The 27,844-nt window shown below is 43.2% G+C and overlaps 1 protein-coding gene across 2 annotated transcripts in view; it reads left to right on the top strand.

The window, feature by feature from the left end:
• The window catches only part of LOC309546467 (multidrug and toxin extrusion protein 1-like), a 112,505-nt gene extending 86,787 nt beyond the window's left edge, over positions 1-25,718 (top strand). For both annotated transcript variants that reach the window (XM_082246178.1, XM_082246179.1), the window contains exons 13-17: positions 2,525-2,594; positions 9,639-9,771; positions 12,231-12,325; positions 22,411-22,474; positions 25,425-25,718. In XM_082246178.1, coding sequence (XP_082102304.1) covers positions 2,525-2,594; positions 9,639-9,771; positions 12,231-12,325; positions 22,411-22,474; positions 25,425-25,624 — 562 coding nt within the window. In that variant the 3' untranslated portion in view covers positions 25,625-25,718. The remainder of the gene's footprint in view (positions 1-2,524; positions 2,595-9,638; positions 9,772-12,230; positions 12,326-22,410; positions 22,475-25,424) is intronic.
• Positions 25,719-27,844: the final 2,126 nt, after the last annotated feature.

Genomic DNA, 27,844 nt, shown 5'->3' with positions numbered 1-27,844 from the left:
AGTGTCCTTGAAATAAATTAAATAAATAAATAAAGCGGTGTGTGTTCAAAAAACTCTTCTTTTCCAATTCTCATGCAGGTGCTCTTCCACGCAGTGGCCACTAGGTGTCCTAAGCGCTCACCTCAATTGCCTTTACAATAAGCCTTGTGTTATTTGTTTTTGTATGGTATTTCCTCCTTCTCTATGGCGCGTAGGTCCCGCTAGTAATACCCGAAAACTCTCCTTTGTGGACCGGTATTCCAGGGGGTATGTGTGGTACCGTTGTATCTCCAAAAACAAATGGGCCACAATAGTGAAGTACCGTTGATAATTTATTAAAATAGATTTTGAAATCAAACTCACATTATATTCCGTCTTTCCAATTGCATAACACTCGTATGTGTAGGTTACCAATAACAGTACCTGCAGCATTAAAGGAGATAAGGAGTTCATAAAGAGTGACAGCGCGAGAATTTCACCAACCCATTACATACTGGTACTTTTACTTTCAGTACTTGAGTAGCAAATTTTTTAAAAAAACTACTTGCAATACTTAAGTACAAAAAATGTTGAATACTTTAGTACTTCTACCCTGGAAGAAGCTGTGTGGGCACGCAGCGTAACGCGTAGGACGACAAACTGGAAGTGACGTAGCGGCAATTGGAAAGACGGAATATAATGTGAGTTTGATTTCAAAATCTATTTTAATAAATTATCAACGGTACTTCACTATTGTGGCCCATTTGTTTTTGGAGATACAACGGTACCACACATACCCCCTGGAATACCGGGCCACAAAGGAGAGTTTTCGGGTATTACTAGCGGGACCTACACGCCATAGAGAAGGAGGAAATACCATACAAAAACAAATAACACAAGGCTTATTGTAAAGGCAATTGAGGTGAGCGCATAGGACACCTAGTGGCCACTGCATGGAAGAGCACCTGCATGAGAATTGGAAAAGAAGAGTTTTTTGAACACACCGCTTTTATTTATTTAATTTATTTCAAGGACACTCTAGCACTTTACCACCTTTTGAATTATATAATTTTAAAAAGCACTATTATACAACTTTATCACTGGCACTTTATTAATAATTTTTATAACAATTTTTTATATAAGGATTGCGGATTATATTAAGCACTAATTTTTACATCACCTATAAGATAACATTTATGTATTGAAGAGAAAATGTATTTATTCATTTATATTTACATCACTTATTAGATATTATTTATGCACTGAGATAATTTATTTATTTATTAGTCAACAGTATTTTATTCAAGCACATAGGGATTTATATGATTAATATATTTGGAAGCACTGAAAGCAATTTTATCTGTATGAATAATACGCACTAATTTATTTTCACTAAGCACCTTTAAAGCGAGCTACTCCCCCCCTGCTATTAATATCTGTATTGTGTAGGTTACCAATAACAGTACCTGCAGCATTAAAGGAGATAAGGAGTTCAAAAAGAGTGACAGCGCGAAAATTTCACCAACCCATTACATACTGGTACTTTTACTTTCAGTACGTGAGTAGCAAAATTTTTAAAAAAACTACTTGCAATACTTAAGTACAAAAAATGTTGAATACTTTAGTACTTCTACTCAAGTCACTTTTTGATCGAGCACTTCCACTTCTACTTAAGTCACTTTTTGATCGAGCACTTGTACTTTTACTCAAGTATGGGTTTCGAGTACTTTATACAACTCTGTATACAGGTAGTGTATTCCAGAAACGCTAATAAGGCAGCCCTCCTCGGATGGATGGATGGCGGGATCTCTGTAGTCACTGATCGACGATGGATCCTGCGCTACAGCCTCTCATATCATAGGCACATAGGAGTGCATGTTGTTTCACACAGTGATTCATCTTATTTGATTGATTTGGACATTCGTTTTGCAGCACCATTGTATTTTTGTAATTATGGATTTATTTATATTGTAATTGTGATATTGGCACTCTCGGATTACATTGCACACCAGCACATTTTGATTCATCACTGTTAGAAGCACGATCGATTTTATTATATTATTTGATATTTTCTGAAATTGCATGGGCGGGGGGGCCCCAAGAAAATGTTTGCCCAGGGTCCAATCCATATTAAAGACGGCCCTGAGCACAGCTCAACGATCAGTGCTTAGATGCATGCCAGCAGATAAAAAAACTGCCTCTGTTCACCTATATGGTTGATGAAGACATTGTACCTCAGGTCAGTACTGTAACACATTGCAGGAAATTGAGTTTGAAGGGAAGTTTGTTTCTATGTTGGTAAAGTTCCAACCCGCACTTTGTGTAACTATAAATACTATTTATTTACCATAGATAAATGGATGTCATAATCTGTTAGAATGCATTAGAGCACTGTGTATCAAGCTGTGTCTCTATGCTGGTCGTTGTCTTTCTAAAACGGTTTTACGCTCTTACTTGCCTATTCTTGTCTATAAATTGCAATTAAACATTTCCTTTTTTACATTTGATCTGTCCTGCATTGACCTGAAATTGTACTGGTGTCATGATTCATGTATTTCTTTTTTAGGGCTATTATAGTTCTGGTGTCCCAAACCATGCCAATCTGTGCCTTTTTTTATGTTGTTTGTTCACCGGCTGTAAGTATATACTTATCTTTGGCATTTTTACTTCTAGGGTACATAAGGGTGAGATGCACTTCTCTGCTATTTACTCTATTTAACATATGTAACATACACTACATTGTCAAAAGTATTGGGACACCTGCTTTTACACTCACATGAACTGTAATGGCATCCCAGTCTTAGTCTGTAGGGTTCAATACTGAGTTGGCCCACCCTTTGCAGCTATAACAGCTTCAACTCTTCAGTGAAGGCTGTCCACAAGGTTTAGGAGTGTGTCTATGGGAATGTTTGACCATTCTTCCAGAAGCACATTTGTGAGGTCAGGCACTGATGTTGTACAAGAAGGCCTGGCTCACAGTCTCCACTCTAATTCATCCCAAAGGTGTTCTATCGGATTGAGGTCAGGACTCTGTGCAGGCCAATCAAGTTTCTCCAAGTTTGTCTCGGTATGATGACGCCTTAAAGGAGTTGTGAAGTCAGAACGTTTTTTAAACCTAATGCATTTTATGTATTAAGATAAAAAGCATTCTGTGTGCAGCAGCCTTCTCAGCACCCCCTAATAATTACCTGAGCCCCATCTCTGTCCAGTGATGTCCACGAGTCCCTCAGTCACCTGGGACTCTCTCTGTCCTGATTGGCTGAGACACAGCAGCGGTGCCATTGGCTCCCCCGGCTGTCAATCAAAGTCAGTTAGCCAATCAGGGGAGAGAGGGGGCGTGGCTGAAGGGCAGGTTCAAGGGAACCTGTTGAGGGAACAGTCTGACACTGTTGGGGGTAGCTTTTAGTAAAAGACTGAGAGAAGAAAAGAAGAAGAAGAGGAGAAAGAATGGAGATAGGTTTAGTTCAGCTGGGACCTATTCCATATTTCTACTGTATATGTCTATAATGATGCCTACTGCTCCAAAGTCCATGCTTTGCTGTTTCCTTGTTTCATACTGGGTGTCTTACTTCTCTGAGTATGTTGACATATATCGTAAGTGTCTAGGAAGCTTTATTAGACCAGTGGTCCCCAACCTTTCGGACCTCATGGACCACTAAACTCACAATATTGAATCCCTCAGACCACTAACATGAATTTTACATGCCCTATACAGGCCTGGCTAAAAGTTTTGAGAATGTCTGCTGCTTTAGTCTTTGTTGATCTTTTTGTAAGATGTTACAATGGTATACTGAAGTATAATTACAAGCATTTCATAAGTGTTTAAGGGCTTTATTGACAATTACATAAAGTTTATGTAAAGAGTCAATATTGCAGTGTTGACCCTTCTTTTTCAAGACCTCTACTATTTGCCCCGTCATGCTGTCCATCAACTTCAAGGGCCACATCCTGACTGATGGCAGCCCATTCTTGCATAATGAATGCTTGGAGTTTGGAACAAATCCTTCATATAGATTGACCACAAAGCAGTGAGGCAGAGGAACCTGCCAGTAGGGGGCAAGGGAACCTGACTCACCCAACCAAAACCACGGGAGCAGAGAGCCAACACTGCATGAGTGTCAAAACAATGAAAGGAAAAAATTGGGCCATGGGGAGCACTTTGGAGTTTGTCAGAAAGTGGTCCATCATGCTGGAAAAGGCATTGTTTATCACCAAACTGTTCTTGGATAGTTGGGAGAAGTTGCTTTTGGAGGATATTTTTGTAACATTCTTTATTCATGGCTTTGGTCATAGGCAAAATTGTGAATGAGCCCACTCCCTTGGCCGAGAAGCAACCCCACGCACGAGTGGTCTCAGGATGCTTTACTGTTGGTATGACACAGGACTGATGGTAGCGCTCACCTTTTTCTTCTCTGGACAAGGGTTTTTCTGGATGCCCCAAACAATTGGAAAGGGTATTCATCAGAGAAAATGAATTTACTCCAGTCCTCAGCAGTCCAATCCCTTTACCTTTTGCAGAATATCAGTCTGTCCCTGATGTTTTTTTCTGGAGAGAAGTGGCTCCTTTGCTGCCTTTCTTGACACCAGGCCCTCCTCTAAAAGTCTTTGCCTCACTGTGTATGCAGATGCACTCACACCTGCCTGCTGCCATTCCAAAGCAAGCTCTGCACTGGTGGTGCCCCTTTCCTGCAGCTGAATCAACTGTAGGAGATGGTCTTGGTGCTTGCTGGACATTCTTGGGTGCCCTGAAGCCTTCTGAAGCCTTCTTTACAACAATTGAACCTCTCTCCTTGAAGTTCTTGATAATCTGATAAATGGTTGATTTGGGTGCAATCTTAGTAGCAGCAATATCCTTGCCTGTGAATCCCTTTTTGTGCAAAGCAATGATGACTACACACGTTTCCTTGCAGGTAACCATGGTTAACAGAGGAAGAACAAGCACCACCCTCCTTTTAAGGCCCCTTTCACACTATCCGTCCGTCGGACGGATTCCGTTTTTCTAAGCGGGGGATCGAGCCGCCGATCCCCCGCTGAGCAGGAGGATGACAGCTGTGTCTCCGCGCTGTGTGCGGAGACACAGCTCTGAGTTCCCCATGCATCTCTATGGGGGAAATCGGATGGGAACGGACCGTCGGTCCGTTCTCATCCGATCCGATCCGCTGGACGGATGGAAAATAGGGTTTCCATCCGTCCAGATTTGACGGATCGGATCGGGTCGGATGTCAGCGGACATGTCTCCGCTGACATCCGACGCCCCATAGGAATGCATGGGGGGACCGTTCAGATCCGCCAAAAAAACGAACAGGCGGATCTGAACGGTCCACCTGTGTGAAAGGGGCCTAAAGCTTCAAGTCTTTTATTCTAACTCAATCAGCATTACAGAGTGATTTCCAGCCTTGTCCTCGTCAACACTGACACCTGTGTTAACGAGAGAATCACGAACATGTCAGCTGGTCTTTTTGTGGCAGGGCTGAAATGCAGTGTAAATGTTTATTTTTTTGGATTAAGTTAATTTTCATGGCAAAGAGAGACATTAAGTAATTGCAATTCATCTGATCACTCTTCATAATATTCTGGAGAGTATGCAAATTGCCATCATAAAAACTGAGGCAGCAGACTTTGCGAAAATGAATTAGTCTCATCCTCAAAACTTTTGGCTAGGGCTGAAAACACAATGCTCCAACCCTCTTCCCCACTTCCCCTGAATCACACTACTGCTTTATACACACAATGCTCCGGCTCTCTTATCCCCTCCCCCCGCATCACACTGCTGCCTTACACAGACTTATCACTGGATATCACCCCCTTATCCAGCCATGTGCTTGAGTTCAGTGCTCCCTCCCACAGTCTGTGATCAGCTCTGCCATTGGAAGTCCCCTCCATCACCTCCAGCTCTCTGCACTACCCCCAGCACCTCCCTATGAGTTCACTGGAGTTGAAATTACAGAGGAGATATCGGGTATCAATGTGCGCTGACCGAATTGACTGTCAGCTCACATTGATAATAACACTGGAAACAACATTGGGCAGTTTACATCTGGCATGATGTTGATTTTCGGCAGAACCCCTGGGGACCACTAACATTTTCTCATGACAATTAGTGGTCCAGGGACCACTGGTTGGTGACCAGTGTATTAGACTAAAGGGGAATGCAGATGTTTTGCTGTAGTCTTGACACATTTTGTGTAAATCTTTTCATTTCTTTAAAGATTATTGCACTGCTATGGAGAAAGAACAGCTATTACCAAACAGAAGTTTACCTTAAAGTTTCACTAAATCCACATCATAAAAAAATATCAATAAATGGAGTACTACATGCTGTTCATACTCACTCCGTCAGCATGAGATTCGTTTCCTGTATTCTGCAAAAAAACCTGGTTGAATCTGCTGTTATTTATCTCCACCTTTTGTTCAAGTCCCCAATTCAGTTAGGTACTTTGCAGCTGTGGTGGAAACTCTACACATGCTCAGTTTTCAGTGAGTTTCTATCCTGAGCATTTCCTGCCTATTACATCTGAGCAGCCCATGTTACTATAGAGTCACATAAGTGGGTGTATACACAGTGGTAAATGACAGCCCACTACCTCCCTCCTCCTCCATGCCCACTAACCAGCTAGACACAAATGGGGGTGGGATATGTAGATTAATGGTGGCTTCACCCCCTCTTATTCTAAGGCTGGAGGGAGGAGGTGACTGGAGGGGAGTGACACAGCCTGTGACTTGCAGAAATCTGCCTACACCCTGGTATTTATAAATAATAAAGATTTAAAGATAAAGATCTGGTCAGTTAAGTAGCGGAGGGGGTTGTAATCAGCTTCAGCTGCTTTGATGTTAATTAAATTAACAGGTGCACTAGATGGCCAACAATGAGACAACCTCCAAAACGGGAATGGTTTTACAGGTGGAGGCCACTGCAATTTTCCCCACCAATTTTTTCTGACTGTTTTCTAACTAGTTTTGCATTTGGCTAGGGTCAATGTCACTACTGGTAGCATGAGATGATGAAGAAAGGAAAACGCTGCTCCAGGTGTATAGTGTGTAGTAATTGCCAGGAGATAGGATATCCCATAGAGTGCTGGCCCCGGCCCGCCTCCGTGGGAACACTTTATATTCTAATCACCACTGAGATGCTCTTTGGGGCTGAGGCTAGGTGATTAATTGAGTTGTGCACAACTGCTGATCGTCATCGCCCCCGGTGCATCTGTTTTCATTGGGGCGGTCTATTTAAGATCTATAGTCAGCTACTGTCATTGTAATGATTAAGCACAAGATGTATGTGTGAAACGCGTCTACAAGACTTCATGTTGGTGTCTTTGGTGTCATCACTTGCAACTTTTTGGAATTAAAGGTATTTGAAACTTATTGGAATCCCTGGATGTGCGGCTATCTCTTTTTCTACAAGCATGAGATGATAATTGGACCCTATAGAGGTGGCACAGGCAGTCCAACTCCTCCAGGATGGCACATCAATACGTGCCATTGCCAGGTTTACTGTGTCTCCCAGCACAGTCTCAAGAGTATGGAGGAGATTCCAGGAGACAGGCAGTTACTCTAGGAGAGCTGGACGGGGCGGTAGAAGGTCCCTAACCCACCAGCAGGACTGGTATCTGCTCCTTTGTGCATGGAGGAACAGGATGAGCACTGCCAGAGCCCTACACAATTACTTCCAGAAGGCCACTGATGTGAATGTCTCTGACCAATCAAAAACAGACTTTATGAAGGTGGCCTGAGGGCCCCCAACTCCTCTAGTGGGCCCTGTGCTCACTGCTCAGCACCGTGGAGCTCGATTGGCATTTGCCATTGAACACCAGAATTGGCAGGTTCATCACAGGGGCCCTGTGCTTTTCACAGATGAGCGCAGGTTCATCCTGAGCACATGTGACAGATGTGAAATGGTCTAGAGAAGCCGGGGGGAAGGTTATGCCGCCTGTAACATCGTTCAGCACGACCAGTTTGGTGGTGGGTCAGTGATGGTCTGAGGTGGCATATCCATGGAGGGAAGCACAAACCTCTACAAGTTAGACAATGGCACCTTGATGACCATAAGGAATTGGGATGAAATCCTTGAATCCATTGTCAAACCCTATACTGGTGCAGTGGGTCCTGGGTTCCTACTGGTACACGACAATGCCCGGCCTTATGTGGTGAGAGCAGGGCTTTTTTTCACCACCTCCAGAACTGAATGTATGTATGTATGTATGTTGCTGGGTCAGTTGTTGCTGAGAGGGAGGTACTTTAGAGGAAGGGGTCTATTGATGCTGGCAACTGAGGAAACTTTTGTTGCTGGAAGGGATCTATTTTTGCAGGGGGGTGGTCTATTGTTGCTGGTAGGGATCCATTGTTGCTGGGGGTGAAACTTATGTTGCAGGGGGTCAATTGTTGCTGGGAGGGATGTACTTTTGAGGGAGGGGTCTTTGTTGCTGGCTGCTGGAGGGTCTATTAATGTTGGCTGTTGGGAGTCTATTGTTGCTGGGGTGGATATATTGTCGTTGGAGTGTCCATTGTTGCTAGATCTATTTTACTGTCTTTCTTGTTATCATTAACAAATTCTATACAAAATACTTAGCACCACAAAATAATACTTGGGTTTGTATTCACTAAAAGGGGCAGTATTGGGAGGTGGGTAAGGGGTGGAACCAAGGAACGGTTCTTGGAAGTGGGTAAGGGGCAGAGGCGAAGGGTGACTTAAAAGAGAAGAGTTCCTGAACCTATTCTCTGAGAAAAAAAGCCCTGGGTGAGAGTATGCAGTCAGTTTCTGCAGAATGAAGGAATTCAATCATTGAATGGCCCCCACACTCGCCTGGACTAAATCCAATAGAACACCTCTGGGACCTTATGTTTTGGTCAACCCGACGCCACCAGGTTGCACCTCAGTCTGGTTAGGAGCTCAGTGATGCCCTGGTCCAGATATGGGAGGAAATACCCCAGGACACCATCCATCGTCTCATTAAGAGCATGCCCCAACGTTGTGAGCACATAGGGGCACATACAAATACAACATACACATACAAGCACATAGGGGCCGTACAAACTACTGAGTACCATTTTGAGTTACTGCAATGAAATTTCAGCAAAGTGGACTAGCCTGCTGCATCATTTTTGCACTTTGATTTTTGGGGTTGTCTTTGAGTTAAGCCCTCTGTAGGTTGATCATTTTAATTTCCATCAAATGTTGTGGCATCATTTTGTTCCTAACACATTACCCAGGCCATATCAGTATAGATATCCAGCATAATATTTTTCCCCATTGAGACCTGATGTGTTTTCAGAGTGTTCCTTTAATTTTTTTGAGCAGTGTATATTTGTATGACAATTTAAAACAGTTTATTGATATTAATTATTTTTACTCTCTAAATGCTGTTTTTTTATGAACATGTGACCAGCAGCAGAGGACTAGAAGCTCCTCTTGCTTTTGTTTCTCAGCAGACAGGCTGGTAAATAGCTGGGTCATGTGACAGCTGTATATCAGTTAGGAAAAAGGGTAAAATTACTACAGTGCCATTATCCATATACAGAAATAGAAGACACAATGTAAATTAAACAGTGTGTGTTTAGTATCACTTTAAATGTGCCATGTGTATATGTATTTTATGGCTCACTGCCAAAACCATAATGTATTTTAATATTATCTGACCAAACGTATAGCATTCCTTCAATTCTGTATGTTCTCTTTTGTACAGGGTGTTTTCAATGGACTGCTTAGAGGCATTGGGAAGCCAGAAATTGGGGCATTGGCATTTTTTGTAGGTTACTGCATTATCTGTTTTCCAGTTGGTGTACCCCTCATGTTTCCATTGAAACTAGGTATAAAAGGTAATTAAGAAGTAATTTTATTAATTCTATTACCATTTTACTGTAACTTGCAGCATTATTCAAGCACTTCATTACCGTGCACTTTTACCCCTTCCTGCCCAGGCTAATTTTCAGCTTTCAGGGCTCTAACACTTTGAATGACAATTAGGCGATCATGCAACACTGTACCTATAAGAAATGGTTATCATTTCTACACCAATTTAGCTTGCACTGGGTTTTTATTTTTGTTAAATAAACAAAAAAGTCGTGAAATTTTGAAAAAAAAAAAAGCATTTCTGTTATTAACATTTTGCAACTAAATAATCTTTCTTCATAAATTTAGGTCAAAATGTATTCTGCTACTTTTCTTTGGTGAAAATAACCCAAATCAGTGTTTATTATTTAGTTTGTAGGAAAGTTATAGAGTTCACAAACTATGGTATATATACTTTATCTGAAAATTGATCAATCCTGATGTACTGACACCCTATCTCATTTCTCGAGGCCTGAATATGCCAGGACAATAAAAAAAAAAAAAAAAAAAATTACCTCTTTTTGAAAAGTAGATAGTCAAAGGTATTTAGTAAGAGGCATGGTGGGTTTCTTGAAGTTGTAATTTTTTGTCACAATTATTTGGAAAATGAAGAAATTAAAAAAAAAAACAAAAAAAAAAACAGTGCACTACAGTATTATCAAGTACCAGGGACACTGGGTGGTAACAGTATGTATATATAATAATAAAAAAAAAAAAATATATATATATATATATATATATAGTTGTGAGTCAAAGCTAATCACATGGTACAGATGGGCTGTGATTAACCCTGTCTGTACAATGTGATCACTGTGACCAATCACAGTTAGCAACACAATTGTGTACAATGGATGCCATGAAAGGAAGTTATCCATTGTTTACAATTGTCATGTGATCTACTGTGATTGGTCACAGCGATCACATGACACTGGCAGCGGCCGATATAGTGATTAGTCATCAGCTGTGTCTGGTGGACACAGCCAGTGACAGATTGCCCTATTTTAGTGGTTGTAAACCCTTGCATATACCCAGTAAAATGAATAGCCGCAGGTGATGCACAGAGATAAAGAAAATCCAACTACATAAGTTGTACCTGTTTATCTGCTGCCATCTCTTCTCTAGAGCCTTCTAAAGCACACATTTTACATAGCATTTCTGACCTCTAGCAGGCAGGAAGTGGAGATCAAACACAGCCGAGCACATAGCAGGAAGCTGACTGGAACCTGAGTCCTAATTGGAGGGAAGATAGCACAGCAGGTAGACAGCAGACATAAATCACACTCAGTACTTTGGATTGAGGCAAGTACACAATCTAGAGGGCTTAGCTTTGTTCCTTTTTCATGTCAGAGGTTTACAACCACTTTAACTTCAGGTGCTTTTTTTTTATAATAGAGACTGAGAAACAAGCCTACCACAGCCCTAAGTTCCCTTGTGTCTTAGTAATCAGGGATATGACTGGACGTAAGTTATTTCCTGAATTATTGGTGCAGTTGAAGTGGAAGACACAGTGAGGGGAATTTATCAAACTACAGCAGCCAGAATCTGGAACAGCTGTACATGGCAACCAATCAACTTCTATCTTTCATTTTCAAAGCTTACTGAACAAGCTGAAGACAGAAGCTGATTGGTTGCCATGCACAGCTGCTCCAGATTCTGATTGCCCCAGTGTTGATAAAGTGCCCCATAAAATAAAAGCGGGCAGAGCTATCAAAAAGCTACTAGCAGCTAGAAATGTCTGAGAGAAGTTCCATAGCTCCCAGATCTAAAAGAAACTAATCAGGTGTCTTGGAGAGCAAATTGGAGAATGAGCTATTGGCTTCAAGAAAGACCAATAAACTTATTCACAGCTATAAAAGTGTGAATCCGACACTGACAATAGGAATTCTGAAGTTTATTTCCAGCCAAGAATTGGTCAAGAATTTAGATTCAGTGTAAGAACAACATGTTTAACTTCAAAGAGAGGAAATCATGCATGACTTGGTACAATAGGGTATTTTTCCTAAATGAGGCATCAATAGAACATGCCCTACAGCATTAATTGGATACACATAACATAATGTGCTTTCTTACCTTCAAAAATTGATTGCACAGATGATCATTTTGATCAGTAAATTATTGTTTTCACTTAAAGGGACCAAATTGGTCTTGGTGAAAAATGCATTAGAATCCGATAAAATGTGTCTTTTTTTTTTCTGTGTTGAACAATAATTTCCAAGTGAAAAATTGTTCATAAAAATTAAATCTACGGTCGATGGATCATTTATCACTATGCACAAGATAAATGAACATGTGAAAATGTGAGATTTATTTGTTGTAGCCAAAAAGAAGAAGTCATGCATGTTGTATTGGTATATTTTGTCTATTACATATGGTATGTATTCAGCAATGTAATTGAAAATTCCCTTTTTTAAATTAGAAAAGTAAAGGTTAATATTTTCTTTAACAGGTTTTTGGATTGGAATGATTGCTGGGTTTGCTTGTATTGATATCTTCTTTTCTATATATTTCTGGAAATTAAACTGGAACCTCATGACAGAGAAGGTATTTATATTTTATAATCTTTACATGGTATTTAGACTTTGTATTAGAGACCGTCAGGTCTTTTAAAGGATAAGTTCATCTTTTGGGAGAAAATAATAAATGCACATATGTTTTCAGAGAAAAAGTCCTTTTGCCATTATCATCACCCCAGAGCCTGGAAAGCATTGCACCTGCAAAAAGTGGAACGTAGGTGTAATGTCAGGCTCCTGCAGACAAACCCTACAAATTTCAGCTTGTCTGTTTAAAAGCTGCAGGGCTTGTGAATGAACTACGGAAGTACTCATCAGTACCCTCACAGTTCATTGAGAACCACAAGCTGTCTTCTGTGATGACAGACAGCACTTGTAGTTCTCTCTTTCACAGATTGCTCTTCCTGCACAGCCGTGCTGTTTTTAACAAGTCACAGTGGACTTCCAATGTGTTCATTTGTGTATGATTTTTCTGTATCTCTGTTATACAACTTACAAAAACCCAATAACACCCTTGTAAAATTAAAAAGTCACAGTGACAGCGGATCCGGGGAGAAGAACCCCCACTCCTGTCAATGGGGGGGATCAGGGGGGGGGGACTGCTGGAGTATTTTACACATTATACCTTGAATACAGGTGTAAATTGTAACTTGCTCCAAAAGGTGAACTTATCCATTAACTAACAGTTTGCCAAACTGTTGGTGCTCCTCTGCGATACGAGTTGTAGGGATCAGAACACAGACCCTGAATCTGCCATGTCCTGTTTGGATGTGGGGCTCAATAGGTTTGATGTAATTTTGTTTTTGGTCCATTATTGATTTTCTTTTTCCTTAACAGTTTTATTATTAGTTTTGATAATCTTTTATGCAGGCTGCATATCATCAATTGCCAAACGATGTGCACTGCAGTTGTTTAGAATGTCTTAAAACCCATGGTCTGTGGGCCTCTGCTCTATTTTAAAACCCTTTTTGGACCATTGTCTGTATATTTTTCAGTAAAAAAAAAAAAAACAGCTGACAGATGCTGCATGTTCTGTCACCCAGAACAAACCTACACCTGTTACCTTCTGCACTGTGCCTGAAATGCCAGCAGCAGAAAAAAAATATCTATAAATATATATCTATATAAGATGAATTATTTAAAATACCTGCAGTGTAAAAAAATATTAATATTTTTTGTAGAGTACAATAAGATAAATATTTACTATGATTTATTGTGACTGCTTCAGCATCATTGTATTTCTCCTAGCAGTGCTCCTTGCAAATAAACAGGCTCAATAATTATTAAGCAAAAACCTGACTGCATCGATTTTTTGTTCCTACAGTGTATGTGTCTGCAGTGCCCTGGCTTACACTGTATATGTACAATTCTCATATTGGCCACACTTATACATTACATTTCAAAATTAGTTTTGAATACTCCTGTTTGCCAGTTGTTCTTATGCCCCGTCCTCCTGTCATGTTAATTTCCAGTGACCATAATCAGCCATGCCAACGCTCACTGTGCAAGCATGGTCCACTGCTGTCACCATAATGATACTCGTCTTTAGAAACACAATACAGCCATTGCTGGAGGTTATGCATGAAGACAAGAAGAAACTGCAAATAAACTTAAGGAGATCAACAGCACTGTAATGCAAAAATGGATAAAAAAAAAGTAAAATTGTTAAGTAAATATATATCCAGCACTATAACTGCAACCTGTATTTACTTAGGCGTCTATATATATAAGAAAGTATTGTGAATATTTCAGTATTTGAGCAAAAATCACAAATAATATCTGTAATGTTTGTGATATGTGTGAAATGCCAGTTCATAGTTATTGCCCTTTGCAGGGCAAATGTAATATTTCCTAACATTTGATTCTAAGAACGGCTGAAGAATATTTGACCAATAAAGAAAATAGCCTAATGCTGCAGATTAAGACGGGGGTCCACAACCCATTGATCGCAAGCTACCTGTCGTCTGCCAACAGGTAATTTGCAAACATGCTTCAGTGTTGCTGACTCTGTCTTCTACTCAGAGCTCCAGAACAGCGCAGGCACAGGCTTACCCAATCTTTGGCTGCAGAGGCAGCCCCCGCCTCTTGAATACGTGCAGCTACGGAGCGGGAAAGCCTCCGGGCATAGTTTGGACAGGTTCAGGCTCTTCTCTGAACATGCCCAAGCTCTTCCTCTTCCGCCATCATCCCCACTGGCCCTCCTCCCCAATCCAAGGGGCTTGTGGGTGATACCAGGTGAAGGCTAAATATGATTGCTGGCAGGATGCAAATCCAGGACATGTAGGTTTGCCACTGCACCTTCCTTGCACCACTCTGCATTAAAAAAAAAAAAACACTTCTGTGCCCTCCTAACACCCCAGCCCTAGCCCAGTACCATGCCTTCCTGATCCCTCGGCACCATGCTGCCCTCCTTACTCTCCAGCACCAAGCCCACCTGACACCCCAGCCCTCCTGATCCCCCAGTACCATGCCCTCCTGACACCCCAGTACTGTTCCCGCCTAAACCTCCAGTGTCATGTCCTCCTGATACCCCAGTACTGTGCTCTCCTGACCCTCAAGTACCATGCCTTCCTGATACTCTCCAGTATCGTGCCCTCCTGACACTTCAGTACTATATCCTCTTTGCACCCCAGCCCTCCTGATCTCCCCAATACCATACCTCAGTACTGTGCCTGCCTGACCCTCCAGTACCATATTCTCCTGATACCTCAATACTGTGCCCTCTTTACTCTCCAGTACCATGCCCTCCTGGTACCACAGTACAATGCCCTTCTGATACCCCAACACTGTACCCTCCTGACCCTCCAGTACCATGCCCTTCTAAACCTCCAGTACCATGTCTTCATGGTACCCTGGTATTTTGCCCTCCTGACACCCCAGTGCTGTGCCCTCCAGGTACCGTGCCCTCTTGACCCTCCAGTACCATACCCTCCTGACACCCCAGACCTCCTGATCTCCCCAATACCATAGCCTCCTGTCCCCCAGTGCCATGCCCTCTTGACACTCCAGCCATCCTAATCCCCCTGTATTGTGCCCTCCTGATCTCCCAGTATCATATCCTCCTGACCCCCCCTTGCACCATGCCCCCCTGACCCCCCTATACCCTGCTCTCCTGACACTAGCCCTACATACTAATGACCTCTGTACACTGCCCTATATGCTACTGACCTCTGTACGTTGACCTACATTCTACTGCCCTCTGTACGCTACTCTACCTACTACTGACCTCTGTACGCTGCTCTACATCTTACTGACCCTCTACATTGGCGGGGTGTGGGATAGGTTACAACCTGTCAGGAATTTTACCATAGGAGCCCAAAGTTTGTCTTTAACATGGTGATGCCAATCAAGGATTCTCTGCAAGGCAATCGCCTCATAATATCGGTGTATGGCCGAAACACCAAAGCCACCTGACCGTTTGGGGCGCTGCAAAAGGCGTAAAGCCAGTTGTAGTCGATGGTTGTTTCAGATAAACCAAATGAGGAGGCTGTTGAGGCTCGAAAAGAAGGACCAGGGCAGTGAAATAGGTATCATTTAAAAGTAAAAGAGGATCCTGGGCAGGATGTTCATTTTCAAAATGTTCAAACGACCTATCCATGAAAAAGAGGTTTTGTTCCAGCTATGCCCCATACACACGTGCAGATTATCAAACCTAAACACTTTCAATTTGTATGCAATCCGGCAGGCCCTTGCACTACATAGAAAAGGTAAGTCTGCAGACAATCTGCACGTGTGTATGGGGCATTAGACAAATCAGTGGCAGGGGTGGTGGGCGGGGGGGGTGATGGGATCAGTGGCAGGGGTGGTGGGGGGGGGATGGGATCGGTGGCAGTGGTGGTGGTGAGGGGGATGGGATCAGTAGCAGGGGTGATGGGGGGGGGGTGATGGTATCAGTGGCAGGGGTGGTGGCATCAGTGGCAGGGGTGGGGGGGGGAAATCAGTGGGGGTGGTGAGACCAGCAGGGGCCAGGGGGTAGTGGTGGCCTGGTGGAGGTCAGAGGATGGGACCAATAATTGCACTGCTGCTAATTTTTATTACTAACTTGGTCCGTGGATCATGCTGCTGGCGTCTGTGTGTGTACTGACACAGACAGTACTGGATGTGGGACTCTCGGCGCCGTGACGGTCCGTCTTGCTGAGCCTGGGTCACATGATCCACCGCCGGTGTTCTAAAATGTTCTCGCCGCGCAGCCCGCTCCCGCCAGATGTGATGTCATGCCGCTCATAGCGGCTGACGTCACGTTGGAAAGACTTCACCGGGGCGGGGCTGCAGCGGCCATCACAGCGCGGCCGCCGCACGGTCCCAATAGCGGCTGCGTCTTAAAGCGGCCAAATGAATCTTTAAGTGGCCCCAATCTTAAGCGGCCCCAGGGCCGGCGGCCCACCAGGAATTTTCCCGGTATCCCGGTCGGCCAGTCCGGTATATTGTGTTTTTTTTCTGTAGACCTATTAATATTATTTTACTAATTATATCATTGTTAATTAAATATTTTTGTGTTTTCCATTGCTCTTACTCTGTCTCTCAGTATCTTTTATGTGTTTAAATGTGTTTCTATTGTTTTAAAAGTGTGTTTAAAGACCTTAAAATGCTTCTAAAAGTACAGTGAAAGTTATAAAAACATGCCTAGAGTGTATTTAAATAGGGTCTTTCTATTTTGCGGATTTTCACTTTTCGCGGCGGGTCCGGAACGTCACCCCCACGATGGAGGGGGGTTTACTGTATACCTAAATATTTCAGGGAGGTCTGGCACCATGTGAAATAAAATGATGTTTGTAACTATACGCATAGCAGAGGGGACATTAAGGGCTAAGATATCAGATTTGCTATAGTTGATCTTGAAATTACAGAGCAGGTGGAATTCCTGCAGTTCTGCCATGATGTTAGGCAAAGATATCAATGGATTGGTCACATAAAATAATACGTCGTCTGCATGGGCTGAGAGTTTATGTTCAGCTGAACCTATTGTGGCTCCTTGAATGTTTGGGTTCAGTCTAATTCTGGATAGCAGGGGCTCCAAGATGAGGGCAAAAATAAGAGGGGACAAGGGACAGCCCTGTTGCGTCCCATTCCTAATGGGGAATGGCCACGAAAGGGTTCTGCCTACCCTGACCTGGGCTTCCAGAAAGTCATACAGAGCTGCAATTCATAGAAGCATATTTGGGCCCAGCGCTAGGCGACTGAGGTCAGTCCAATCCATCCTGTTGAATGCCTTCTGGGCATCAGTGGAGAGTAACAGACAGGGCAGATGGTTGGCCTGCGAGCGGACCCAGTGAACATTTGCATAGCTTTATTTGAGTTACCTCTGGCTTCCCTCCCTGCTATGAATCCTGTTTGGTCAAGGTGGATAACCTTCTGCAGGACAGTCTTTAAGCGGTTTGCCAGGATTCTTGCTACCATTTTTATGTCCGTGTTCAGGAGGGAGATTGGCCTATAGTTACTGGGTAAAGTGTGGTCTTTTCCTTCTTTAGGGAGAACTTTGACATAACCCAGCAGGGATTCCCAAGGCATGTGGGATCCTTTAGCTAGAGCATTGAAAAAAGAACACATCAGGGAAGAAAGAAGTGAATGGAATTTTTCATAGCAGAGTTTGTAAAGCCATCTGGGCCCAGACTTTTCTTCTTGGGAAGCTCTTTAATCACCGCTGTCAACTCTGCCAAAGTAATGAGGGCATCTAATTTACCTTTCTCCTGAGCTGTGAGCTTCGGAAATCCCATCTCCTCCAAATATTGGAGAATACGCAAAGTTTCCCGGACTGGCAAAGCCCCAGGGAATGTTTCCGGTAGATTGTAAAGCTGTAGGTAATAGTCGCAGAATGCTTCTGCTATTTTGGAGGGATGTAAAGCCCGAGTGCCCGAAGCGGTTTGGATCTTGTGTATGTGTGTGGTAGCATGTTGGTGCCTCAGGGCCCTGGCCTGCAGTTTTCCACACTTATTTCCAAATTCTGAACATTTGTGAGAAACATGCCCTAAGCGTGCTCGGATTCAGACTTCTAAAGCGCTATAGAGCTCAGTGCGAAGGGACTGGAGCAGAGACAGAGCCTCAGTCAGAAGACAATGCTTATGACTAAGCACCACTTGTCACAGATGAAGCTCACTAGTGCATTCCCGTTTCAAGCAGGTGGGAGATAAGTTTGCCCCTGACAACCGCTTTATGGCCTTCCCAGATGGAGGTGGGTCCTACTTCTGACGTGTTTTTGACAAAATATTGAGAGATAGCGTCTGAGATTTTCTGGAGCACTACATCGTCATCTAATAATTTGTCGTTTAATTGCCATGTCCATTGTCTGGTGTCTAATGACAGAGGTGTAAAGGAAAGGGAAATAGGCACATGGTCAGAGAGTGTAAGGGAGCCTATTGACGTACCTGAGAGCGAGTTCAAAAAAGATTGGTCTATTAGGAGTAGGTCAATACGTGTATAGACGTCATGGGTGGCTGAGTATTAGCTGCAGTCTCTGGCAGAGGGGTGTAAAGTACTTCAACAGTCTACTAGGTGGTGAGCATGTAGGGATTTCTAAGTGTTTGAAGAAGGAGAAAGAGTGAACCGAGTGACCAGAGGATGCATCAATGCGAGGATCTGGGCTCACGTTAAAATCCCCCCCCTAAAATCAGTTGTCCCTTACGGAACGAGGATAGGGATTCAGAAAGCCAGCTGTCCTGTGTTCGGTGCATACACAGTTGCGAAGGTAAGTTTGCAGTCATACATGGTGCCTTTGAGGAACAAAAATCTCCCATGAGGATCTGCATAATGGTCTACTGGAACAAAAGGGTAATTTTTATGCATGGCGATGGCAGCCCCTCCTGACTTTGCACAAGGGGAATTGCTAAGGAACCACTGACTATATAAGTGGGTAGGCAGGCAGAGAATTTCATGCAGGAGGAGAAGATTTGCACCCAGTCTCCTCGATTTGAGCCGCAACTTACCATGTTTACAGGGGGAACCTAGACCATGCACGTTGTATGACACTACCTTCAGAGAAGCCATGACCGTCTGAAATCATATGGCAACAAATGTCACCATGGGTGGGGTGAGAGAGATCCGCAGCAGTCCAAGACAAGTCCCAAGCAGCACTGAGGAAACAAGGTCAAAACACAGAAAATAAACAAACATATAATAGAACCAAATGCCCAGAGGGCCAATATTTACAGCCAGTAGTAGCCAGTAGTAGCCATTAGAGGGACCTCTCCAGGCCAGCAGACTTGCCTCAAGGAAGGAAGAGAGGTCTGTCGGAGGGCTAGGGGACCCAATCAGGATCAAAGACTCTCAAGAGTCAGCCTATTTGTGGGAAAGTGATAAGGCAGCAAGCATGAGCCGTGTGGCAACTTCACTTTAGCAGTAATAATGCACACTATCTGTGCATTGATTAAAGTACCGAAGGGCTAAGGGGAAGGGGTGAAGGTATATTATAACATCAGTCAGCAGGATAGTAGAGTCCGTGAAAAATCAAGCAAGCTTGAGGTGAAAAAAGATCTCCGGGGAAGTACGGTAAGTCACAACTTCACAATAGAGGAAAAACTATTTAGGTGTTTCTAGGAGAGAGTGCTCGTTGTGGAGCTTGATGGGATGATCCTGATCTTGGGCGATTCTGGGCACATCTACAGACTGGTTGCCAGGATGGAGGACGAGTAGGTACCGGAATATCCGAAGAGGAGCGCCAGTCAGGTACATCAACCTGGGGGAGGTTGAGTTGAGCCAAAAATTTAGGCAGGTCATCTCTGTCCCGCAGAGAGATCTGTTTGCCATCCTAATGGACGGAGAGGCTGAATGGAAAACCCCATGTGAGGTCAGCATCTTGGAGGGCTTCCAACAGTGGCTTCATTGCTTTGCGTTACATCAACGTGCGACGAGAGAGGTCAGCATAGAGAGATAATTTGGCGTTATCAGAGTTCACATGGGGAACACCATGCATATGAGACATGATACGTTCTTTCAGAGAATATTTATGTAGCTTGCATATGATGTCTCTGGGCTTGTCAGGGTCATCTGATAGTGGTCGCAGGGCCCTGTGAGCGCGATCAATCTCAATATGGTCAGGGGCATCTTGACCTACAATTTGCTTGAAAATGCCTTGTACGGTGGGGACAATATCCTTTGACAAGGTAGCTTCTGGTAGGCCCCTGATCTGTACGTTCACTCTGCAACTCCGGTTTTCAAAATTGTCCTACTGATCTAGTGGCGAATCGATCCATTAATCTTGTGCTCTGCAATGGTCTTTCAAGGCCTGCATAGAGGGGACCATGTCATCTGCTCTGCTTTCAAGGGATTCCACTCTGCTCCCAATCTGTTTAGTTTCTGCTTGTCAGTTTTCAATGTCCTGGTGCAGGGCCCTTTCCACTCTCGTGGCAAATCTCTCTAGGTCCTCCTTAGTGGGGAGAGATATGATGTGAGAGTGAAGGTCTCTATCCTCCAGGACCCCCTCAACATCATCACTCCTGTCCTGACTGTGCGACGAGCTAGGAGAGGAATGGAGAGTTATTGAGGCCGGTACTAACCTCGGTAAAAGGATAGGAGAAACCGCGTGGGAGACAGAGAGATCCCGCTCCGGTGCCATCTTGGAATGCTCGGCGGGTCCCTGACTGCTCCCGGAGAAGTAGGCATCTATGGAGCTGGACTGTGTCCAAGGGGTCCGCTGGGGTTGAGGAGACTGTCGCCGTTTTGGAGGCATCCAGTGGGCGTGAGGAATCCGCTGCGGGTGTGTATTCTGAAGCTGTGTGCCCAGAGCTCAAGGTCCACATGTCCTCATGCTCGCATGCTGAGACCACGTCCCCAGGCTGTCCATTTTCTTCCGATCTCCCCATAGAGGAGAGTGGGACTCTGACAGGTCCGTCTCTGCACAGTGAGTGGAGACGGACCTGTAATGCGACTGCTAAGTGGGGATCAGCAGAGCTATCCCTGCTGAGCAAGGTGAGTCTGTCCAAACGGATTTGCCCCGTGTGAAAGGGGCCTTTGGCAGAAAATACAGTAACTGCTGGCGCAAAGACAATGTATACATGTAGACTAATAGTAATAAGGCACTTTCAGAACATATAATATTGTAGTCCATAAGCAGTAGTACGAAAACGATTACTGTCACTCAGGTCTCTCCCCTTACATCCTCACACTGTATCCACAGGCTGTAGAGGGAGGCCTGTAGTCTGTCCTGTGACCACCAGGAAGTCCAACAATTTTGGACCAGGTTAGACTTCCTGGTGGCCACAGGAAGGACCACAGACCTCCATTTACCTCTACAGCCCGTGGATACAGTGCGGGGACGTTAGGAGAGACCTGAGTGACACCTCACTACAGCTGAGCATTTTGTAAGACTATATCTTGTGTTTTGTATCTTGACAATGAAATTGTCCATACTAATATTCCATTTAGGTGGTGCTTCCTGTCTTTCCCTCCACAAATCTTAGGCAGGCTTTTTCTTCCATATTGCACAAATCCAGTCAGTCCCACATGAACTTCATGAGCCATAAGAGATATACAGTAATGTATATACAGAGCTGACACTATAGCACTATGCACTTCACAAATCTCACCACTATTGTTGGGTTTTGTGAACTCATATGCCTAGATGGACATAAGACAATTGTCCATGCTGTAAATACAGTATATTAACCACAAGGTCACAGCAGTGAATTTTACAGTGCACTGCATGCAAGTGTGGTCCTAAAAAGGTACACTGCAATTTCAAAATTAAAAATTCTAACTTCTCTTAGTTGCGTCTTTTATTGATCTGTTAAATATACTATGGAAAGTGTTTTATTATTTCTGTTTGTTAAGGCAGAAAAATACCTTACTGAAGTCTGTTGAGTTTATAACTTCTGTTGCTGCATATCTGTTACATTATTCCTGACTATAGACTACAGAATCCCTTCCCCTAGAGATGGATATGATGAAAGTGGAAGGTGTTCTGTAGTAATGTCCTGTCACCAATTTCAATTTCAGCTTTTTCAAAGTACCTATTAACTGGTTTTGCTGCCCCCCTTCATAATGAAGTAGTATGATTCAGAACTAATATCATTTCAACCTACACATCTCATCTACAGGCTGACTTGTCAGTGTTGATTTCTTTCTAGATGTGGAATATTATTGTCAGTTTGTATTTTACTATATCGTGCATTCTTTGCTTTTTAGGCTCAGGAACTTATAGGCTTGAGAAAGAACCTTGGCGTTTTTGAGCATAGTATTGATGCCCCAGGTATGTAATTTTGTAATATTTTGACACTGGCCAAACAAAACAATACATAAAGCATTTAAAGTAGAACTAAAGGCAAACCTTTTTTCCTCATTTTGGATAGAGCAGCAGAGGGTTATAACCCCTGTCAGGATTTTTTTTGCCATCTGTGTCCCATTGGGGAGACTTTCTTTCACTTCTCATCCCATAGTCAAAACAGGAAGTGAGAGGAAATTCCTCCAAAGTGATGGAATCCCTGGTTGTCACCAGAACTAGCATCCCAAGTGGGGGATTTCTCCTCTATTACTTTTCTGGGGACAACCCAAAATTTGGGATTTTATTTTCACTATCGATTATGGTAAACAGTAGGCGTGCGTACGGGGGTCGGCAGCCCGTTGATCACGGACAGATAATTGCAATTCCTCCTTGCTGACCCATGGAAAGGAGGGATGGCGGGGGCAGCTTACACTGGAACTTATCCTATGAATTCTCCTCCTGCAGCAGCTGAAAGTAGACTTCTCCTCCTCTCCCATCTTGGCAGCATTCAGCTGTCATAGGAGGAAAATACAGGCCTACCAGTATACGCTTCACCCACCATCCCTCCTGTTCCCTACTTTTGCCCCTGCCGCGCCCCCCCCCTTCTAATTTCAGAGTGGAGAGCGGGAAAGGGGTTAATAACTATGTAATTTACTGGCCCCTTCCTTTCCTGAATGAACAAAGGTACCGATCACTCACTGGGTTCATGTATAAATGAGTCAAAGTAAACTTTGTTTACTATGCTTCTATATGTGACCAGGAAGCCAATCTGCACAGAACACTTCCCATACTTTAACTGCCCAGTGCAGCTTAGGCTGCAGAGAAAAGGACTGGGGAATCTCTGTACTCGGTCCCTTTCTCTGTCTGAAAAGTAAGATTTCACCAAAGCCTCCCAACGGGGCTCCTAAAAAGAAACTAATTACACTGTCCTCTGCCATCCTGACACGTTCACTGCTCTATTGACATATTGACACCTTCCATGTTGTAACCACTTAAGCCCCGGAGGATTTGGCTGCTCAAAGACCAGGGCCTATTTTGCGATTCAGCACTGTGTGAATTTAACAGACAATTGCACGGTCGTGCGACGCTGTACCCAAATGAAATTGACGTCCTTTTTTTCCCATAAACAGAGCTTTCTTTTGGTGGCATTTGATCACCTGTGCAATTTTTAATTTTTGCGCTATAAACAAAAAGAGCGACAATTTTGAAAAAATAATATTTTTCACATTTTTTTTTATATGAAATTCTCCCCAAAAAAATGTAAAAATCAAAATTTTTTAACATTTTAGGCCAATTTGTTTTCTGCTACATGTTTTTGGTAAAAAAAAAAAAAAAAAAATCGAATAAGCATTTTGATTGGTTTGCGCAAAAGTTATTGCGTTTACTAACTACGGGAAAGATTTATGTCATTTTTATTGTTTTTTTTTTTAACTAGTAATGGCAGCGATCTGCGATTTTTTTTGCGGGACTGCGACATTGCGGCGGACAGATTGGACCCTTGACTGACATTTTTGACACTTTTGGGAGTACCAGTGACATTACTACAGTAATCAGTGCTATACATATGCACTGTTACTGTAAAAATGACATTGGCAAGGAAGGAGTTAACTTTATTAGTGATCAGTGGGTTAAATGTATCCCTAGGGGCGTGATTCTAACTGTGGGGGGCGTGGCTTGTGATGTAACCACAGAGACATACGATCCTACATAGCAGGATTGTGTAGTTTCTGCAGTTAGATCAGGGAGAATGACAGACGGCTTTGTTTACATTAGCCACCTGCCTTTCTCCCTATCCAGCGGGAGATCGCGAGTGACCGGCAGACATCGGAGCCGCCGGTCCCTCGCGCGGGGATGTCAGGGACGAGCGGGGGCGGGAGCGTGCCTCTGGCGGCACACGCTCGCCCCCTAGTGGCTCCTGGGTGAGTGACGTAGCCCTACGTCGGTTTGCCCAGAAGAGCCAGACTGCCACAGTAAATAGTTGTGCGGCGGTCGACAAGTGGTTAATACATTTCAAAATGTTTGTTCACATTTGTTTATAGGTGTGTGTGTGTATATACACACACGGCTTTTTTTCAGCAGGAACACGGTGGAACTCAGTTCCACCATCTTTGGCTCAGGCCCTCTGCTTCCTTCTCATTACTATCACTTGAAAAACACAGAGGTCTGACTTCCTGTGTTTTCAAAGTGCAGTATGGGGACAAAGGAGATGCTGGTGCCTCACCTTTTCACAGATCCTCCACCTCCCCCATCTCTCACCTTTTCACAGATCCCCCCCTCTCACCTTTTCACAGATCCTCCCCCATCTCTCACCTTTTCACAGATCCTCCCCCTCCCCAATCTCTCACCTTTTCACAGATCCTCCACCCCCCCCCCCCCTGCAGAGGAGGAGTTTCACACCACTTCACTTGGCTCTGTGCTGCACACAGTTGTAACAGGCGGCAGGTGGAGAAAGAAGCTGCCTCCCCAAGCCCCATATTTAAAAAAAATTATTTAAAGTGTTAAAAAAAAAAAAAAAAAGAAAAAACAGTTTCCTTTTAATAATGCCTAATGGACATCATATATTGTGCCATTCCAATAGTGAGGATTTTTACACTAACCCAATTTTGAGCTGCCTCCGAGGTAAAAATTAGCAAACTTCAGTGTGGTTTTGCACCCAATTTGGACTTTGTTGTGCCAGTCTAAACATATTCTGGTAGATTAGGGGCAAAGATCAAAAATTACTTTCAAAATGTTGGCAGTTCTACTGTTTGAATATGTGATTGCAGTCCAAGGATATTCAGCAGAAAATTTGCCAGGTTGCAGAAATCCATTCATCTGCATATGCGGTCCATCCTTGGGAGTGGAAGACATGCAAAAAAAATAAGTAATTCTGCCTTCTGTTTATTTTTTTAATACTATCATGGATTATATAGTTAACTATCTCCATTATTCCTGACAGATGACAGGGAATTGACCGACTATGCTGCCCTACATTCCAGCAGTAGTGAAACTGAGCTCCAACAAAAAGATACTTCAGATGTGGCAGAGGACAGGCAAGCTTTGAAGTGGCTCATCATCAGACGGAGTTTAGAGGCACTTGTAGTTATTTCAACTTTGTTTATTGGACTTATAATAAAATTCACTGTTAAACAGCACTAGTTGCAATCCCACCAGCAACAGTGCAGTTATGCATGCCATACTGTATACTAAGGTTCTTTTTATACTAGTGCACTTTATTCCTGTGCAATAAAAAAAAAAATGTACACACACTGACAGGCTTGAGATATAAAAGCTTAAGCTTGGCTGTCTAAAATTCTTTGTGTCTTGGGTCAAAACTAGGCTCTCTTGAACTCTACTCAATGAAGAACTAACAACAAAACTCTGAGGCACCCATGGCCAAATTCAAAACAGTTTGGAAATCTTACCCGTTTTGCCTGCTGTTCTTCACCAATGCTTACATGAACTATGATATGGCTACTATACCCCTACTCTATGAACTTGGCTAATCTACACCCCATACCTCATTGTACACTTAAAATAATATTGACTTTGTAAAATTTACTCCAGCAAACAGTGTGCTTCTTTCCTTAAGATGATTTTTGTTGCAGTTTTCAGCAAGAGCATATTCCATATAGGTGACTGGTCATATATGTAAAATACAGAGCACAAAAGACAAACCCTCTATGGTGGGATTTTAATAGGGCAAAAAAAATAAAATAAAATGTTTTTTAAAATCCCACCATAGAGGGTTTGTTTTTTGTGTATAGTAGGCAGGGATGTGGGCTTAAAAAGTTCCCTATCAACAGAGCTCCCACTAAATGAGATATGGCTTTTACTGCGGAACATTTTACTTCTGATTTTCAATAAATTGTAATGATTTTAACAGTTGTATCGGTCATCAAAAGCACCATTAAACTCCCCAAATCTATACTTTTCAGTAGCAAATTTACTTTAATTGGGTTGTGGTGCAATTATATGTTTATCAACTACCCATCCCTCTAACAAAGTAACCTTGAACAGAAAGTCTGCACTGAAGAATGTGAAGCAATCGGTCTCTGAACAGCCAAGGCCAATATTTGACTCATGACTCGAGGCCACTCCCTCACCTACTTCTGATGGAAGGAAAGGCAGACTAGGACTAACCACATACCTACAAGTGTGAAATCTCTGAGTCTCACACCAAGAGAAAAATGTTACGCAGGTTCTATTGTAAATTTCCCTGGAAGTTAGCCACTTTAATGCAGAGCACTGCATTAAACGGTGCAAGCATAACTCTGAAGATGCTCTATGTCCAGAGGTATGATAGAAAAATTGGATTTTTGTACTTACCGTAAAATCTATTTCTCCGTGTTCATTGACAGACACAACGCTCCATAAATCATAACTAGTGGGTTATATTGCCTCCTCCAGGAGTAGGAGTAGGACTAGGCAGAACAAAAAACACCTGGCTATGCACATGGGCCGTCCTCAGCTGTTATATAGCCCTCCCTCTCTGCTGTAGGTAATCAGTTTAGTAGCAAGCAGTATTAGAAGTATCAGAACTCCATAGAGGGGTGGGTGCTGTGTCTGTCGATGAACTCCGAGAAATGGATTTTACAGTAAGTACAAAAATCCCATTTTCTTTTTCGTTCGACAGACACAGCACTCCAAAAGTCATAACTAGTGGGACATTCAAAAGCAGTGGCAAAAGGAAAATGAGGGGTGGGAAAATAAACCAAGGCTAAAAACATAAGAGCTCTTAACCAGGACACAGGAGCCCCGTCTAAAAAAAAAAAAAAAAAAAAAGGTTTAAAGAAAAAAGCGCCCCTCTTAAACAGCAGCCTGCAAAACTTTGCGGCCAAAAGAAGCATCCGCAGATGCGTAAGTATCTACCTTATAGAATTTTGTGAAGGTATGCACCGACGACCAAGTGCCACCTCGCACACTTGTGATGATATTGAAACCTGATGACAGAAGGCCCAAGAAGCACTCAGCGCCCGAGTAGAATGCGCAGTGACAGGGAAAGGTGGAACCTGACCTTTAATGGAAAAGGGCCGAGTCATCTGGAGATGGTAGCCTAAGAAGCAGCCAGCCCTTTTCTTGGTCCGTTCGTAACCACAAAAAGCAAGTCTGACCCCTGAAAAGACTTCAGATACACCTGAATCACACAAACCACATCCACGGTATGCAAAGCAAATTCCTTAGGATGAGCCGCCTTGGGACACAAGGCAGGCAGCACAATATCCTCATTCAAATGGAAGTGAGAGACAACTTTGGGCAGGAATGATGGACAGGGACGAAAAACCACTTTATCCCTATAGACCACTAAATAAGGACTGCGACAGGACAATGCCGCCAATTCCAATACCCTGCAGGCTGAGATAATAGCCACCAAGAATG

Source organism: Pelophylax lessonae (genome assembly GCF_965119305.1).
Source record: "Pelophylax lessonae genome assembly, chromosome: 2".
In the NCBI taxonomy this organism is placed as follows: Eukaryota; Metazoa; Chordata; class Amphibia; order Anura; family Ranidae; genus Pelophylax; species Pelophylax lessonae.
The sequence above is the reverse complement of the archived record's forward strand: the minus strand, read 5'-3'. Positions and strand labels throughout refer to the sequence as shown.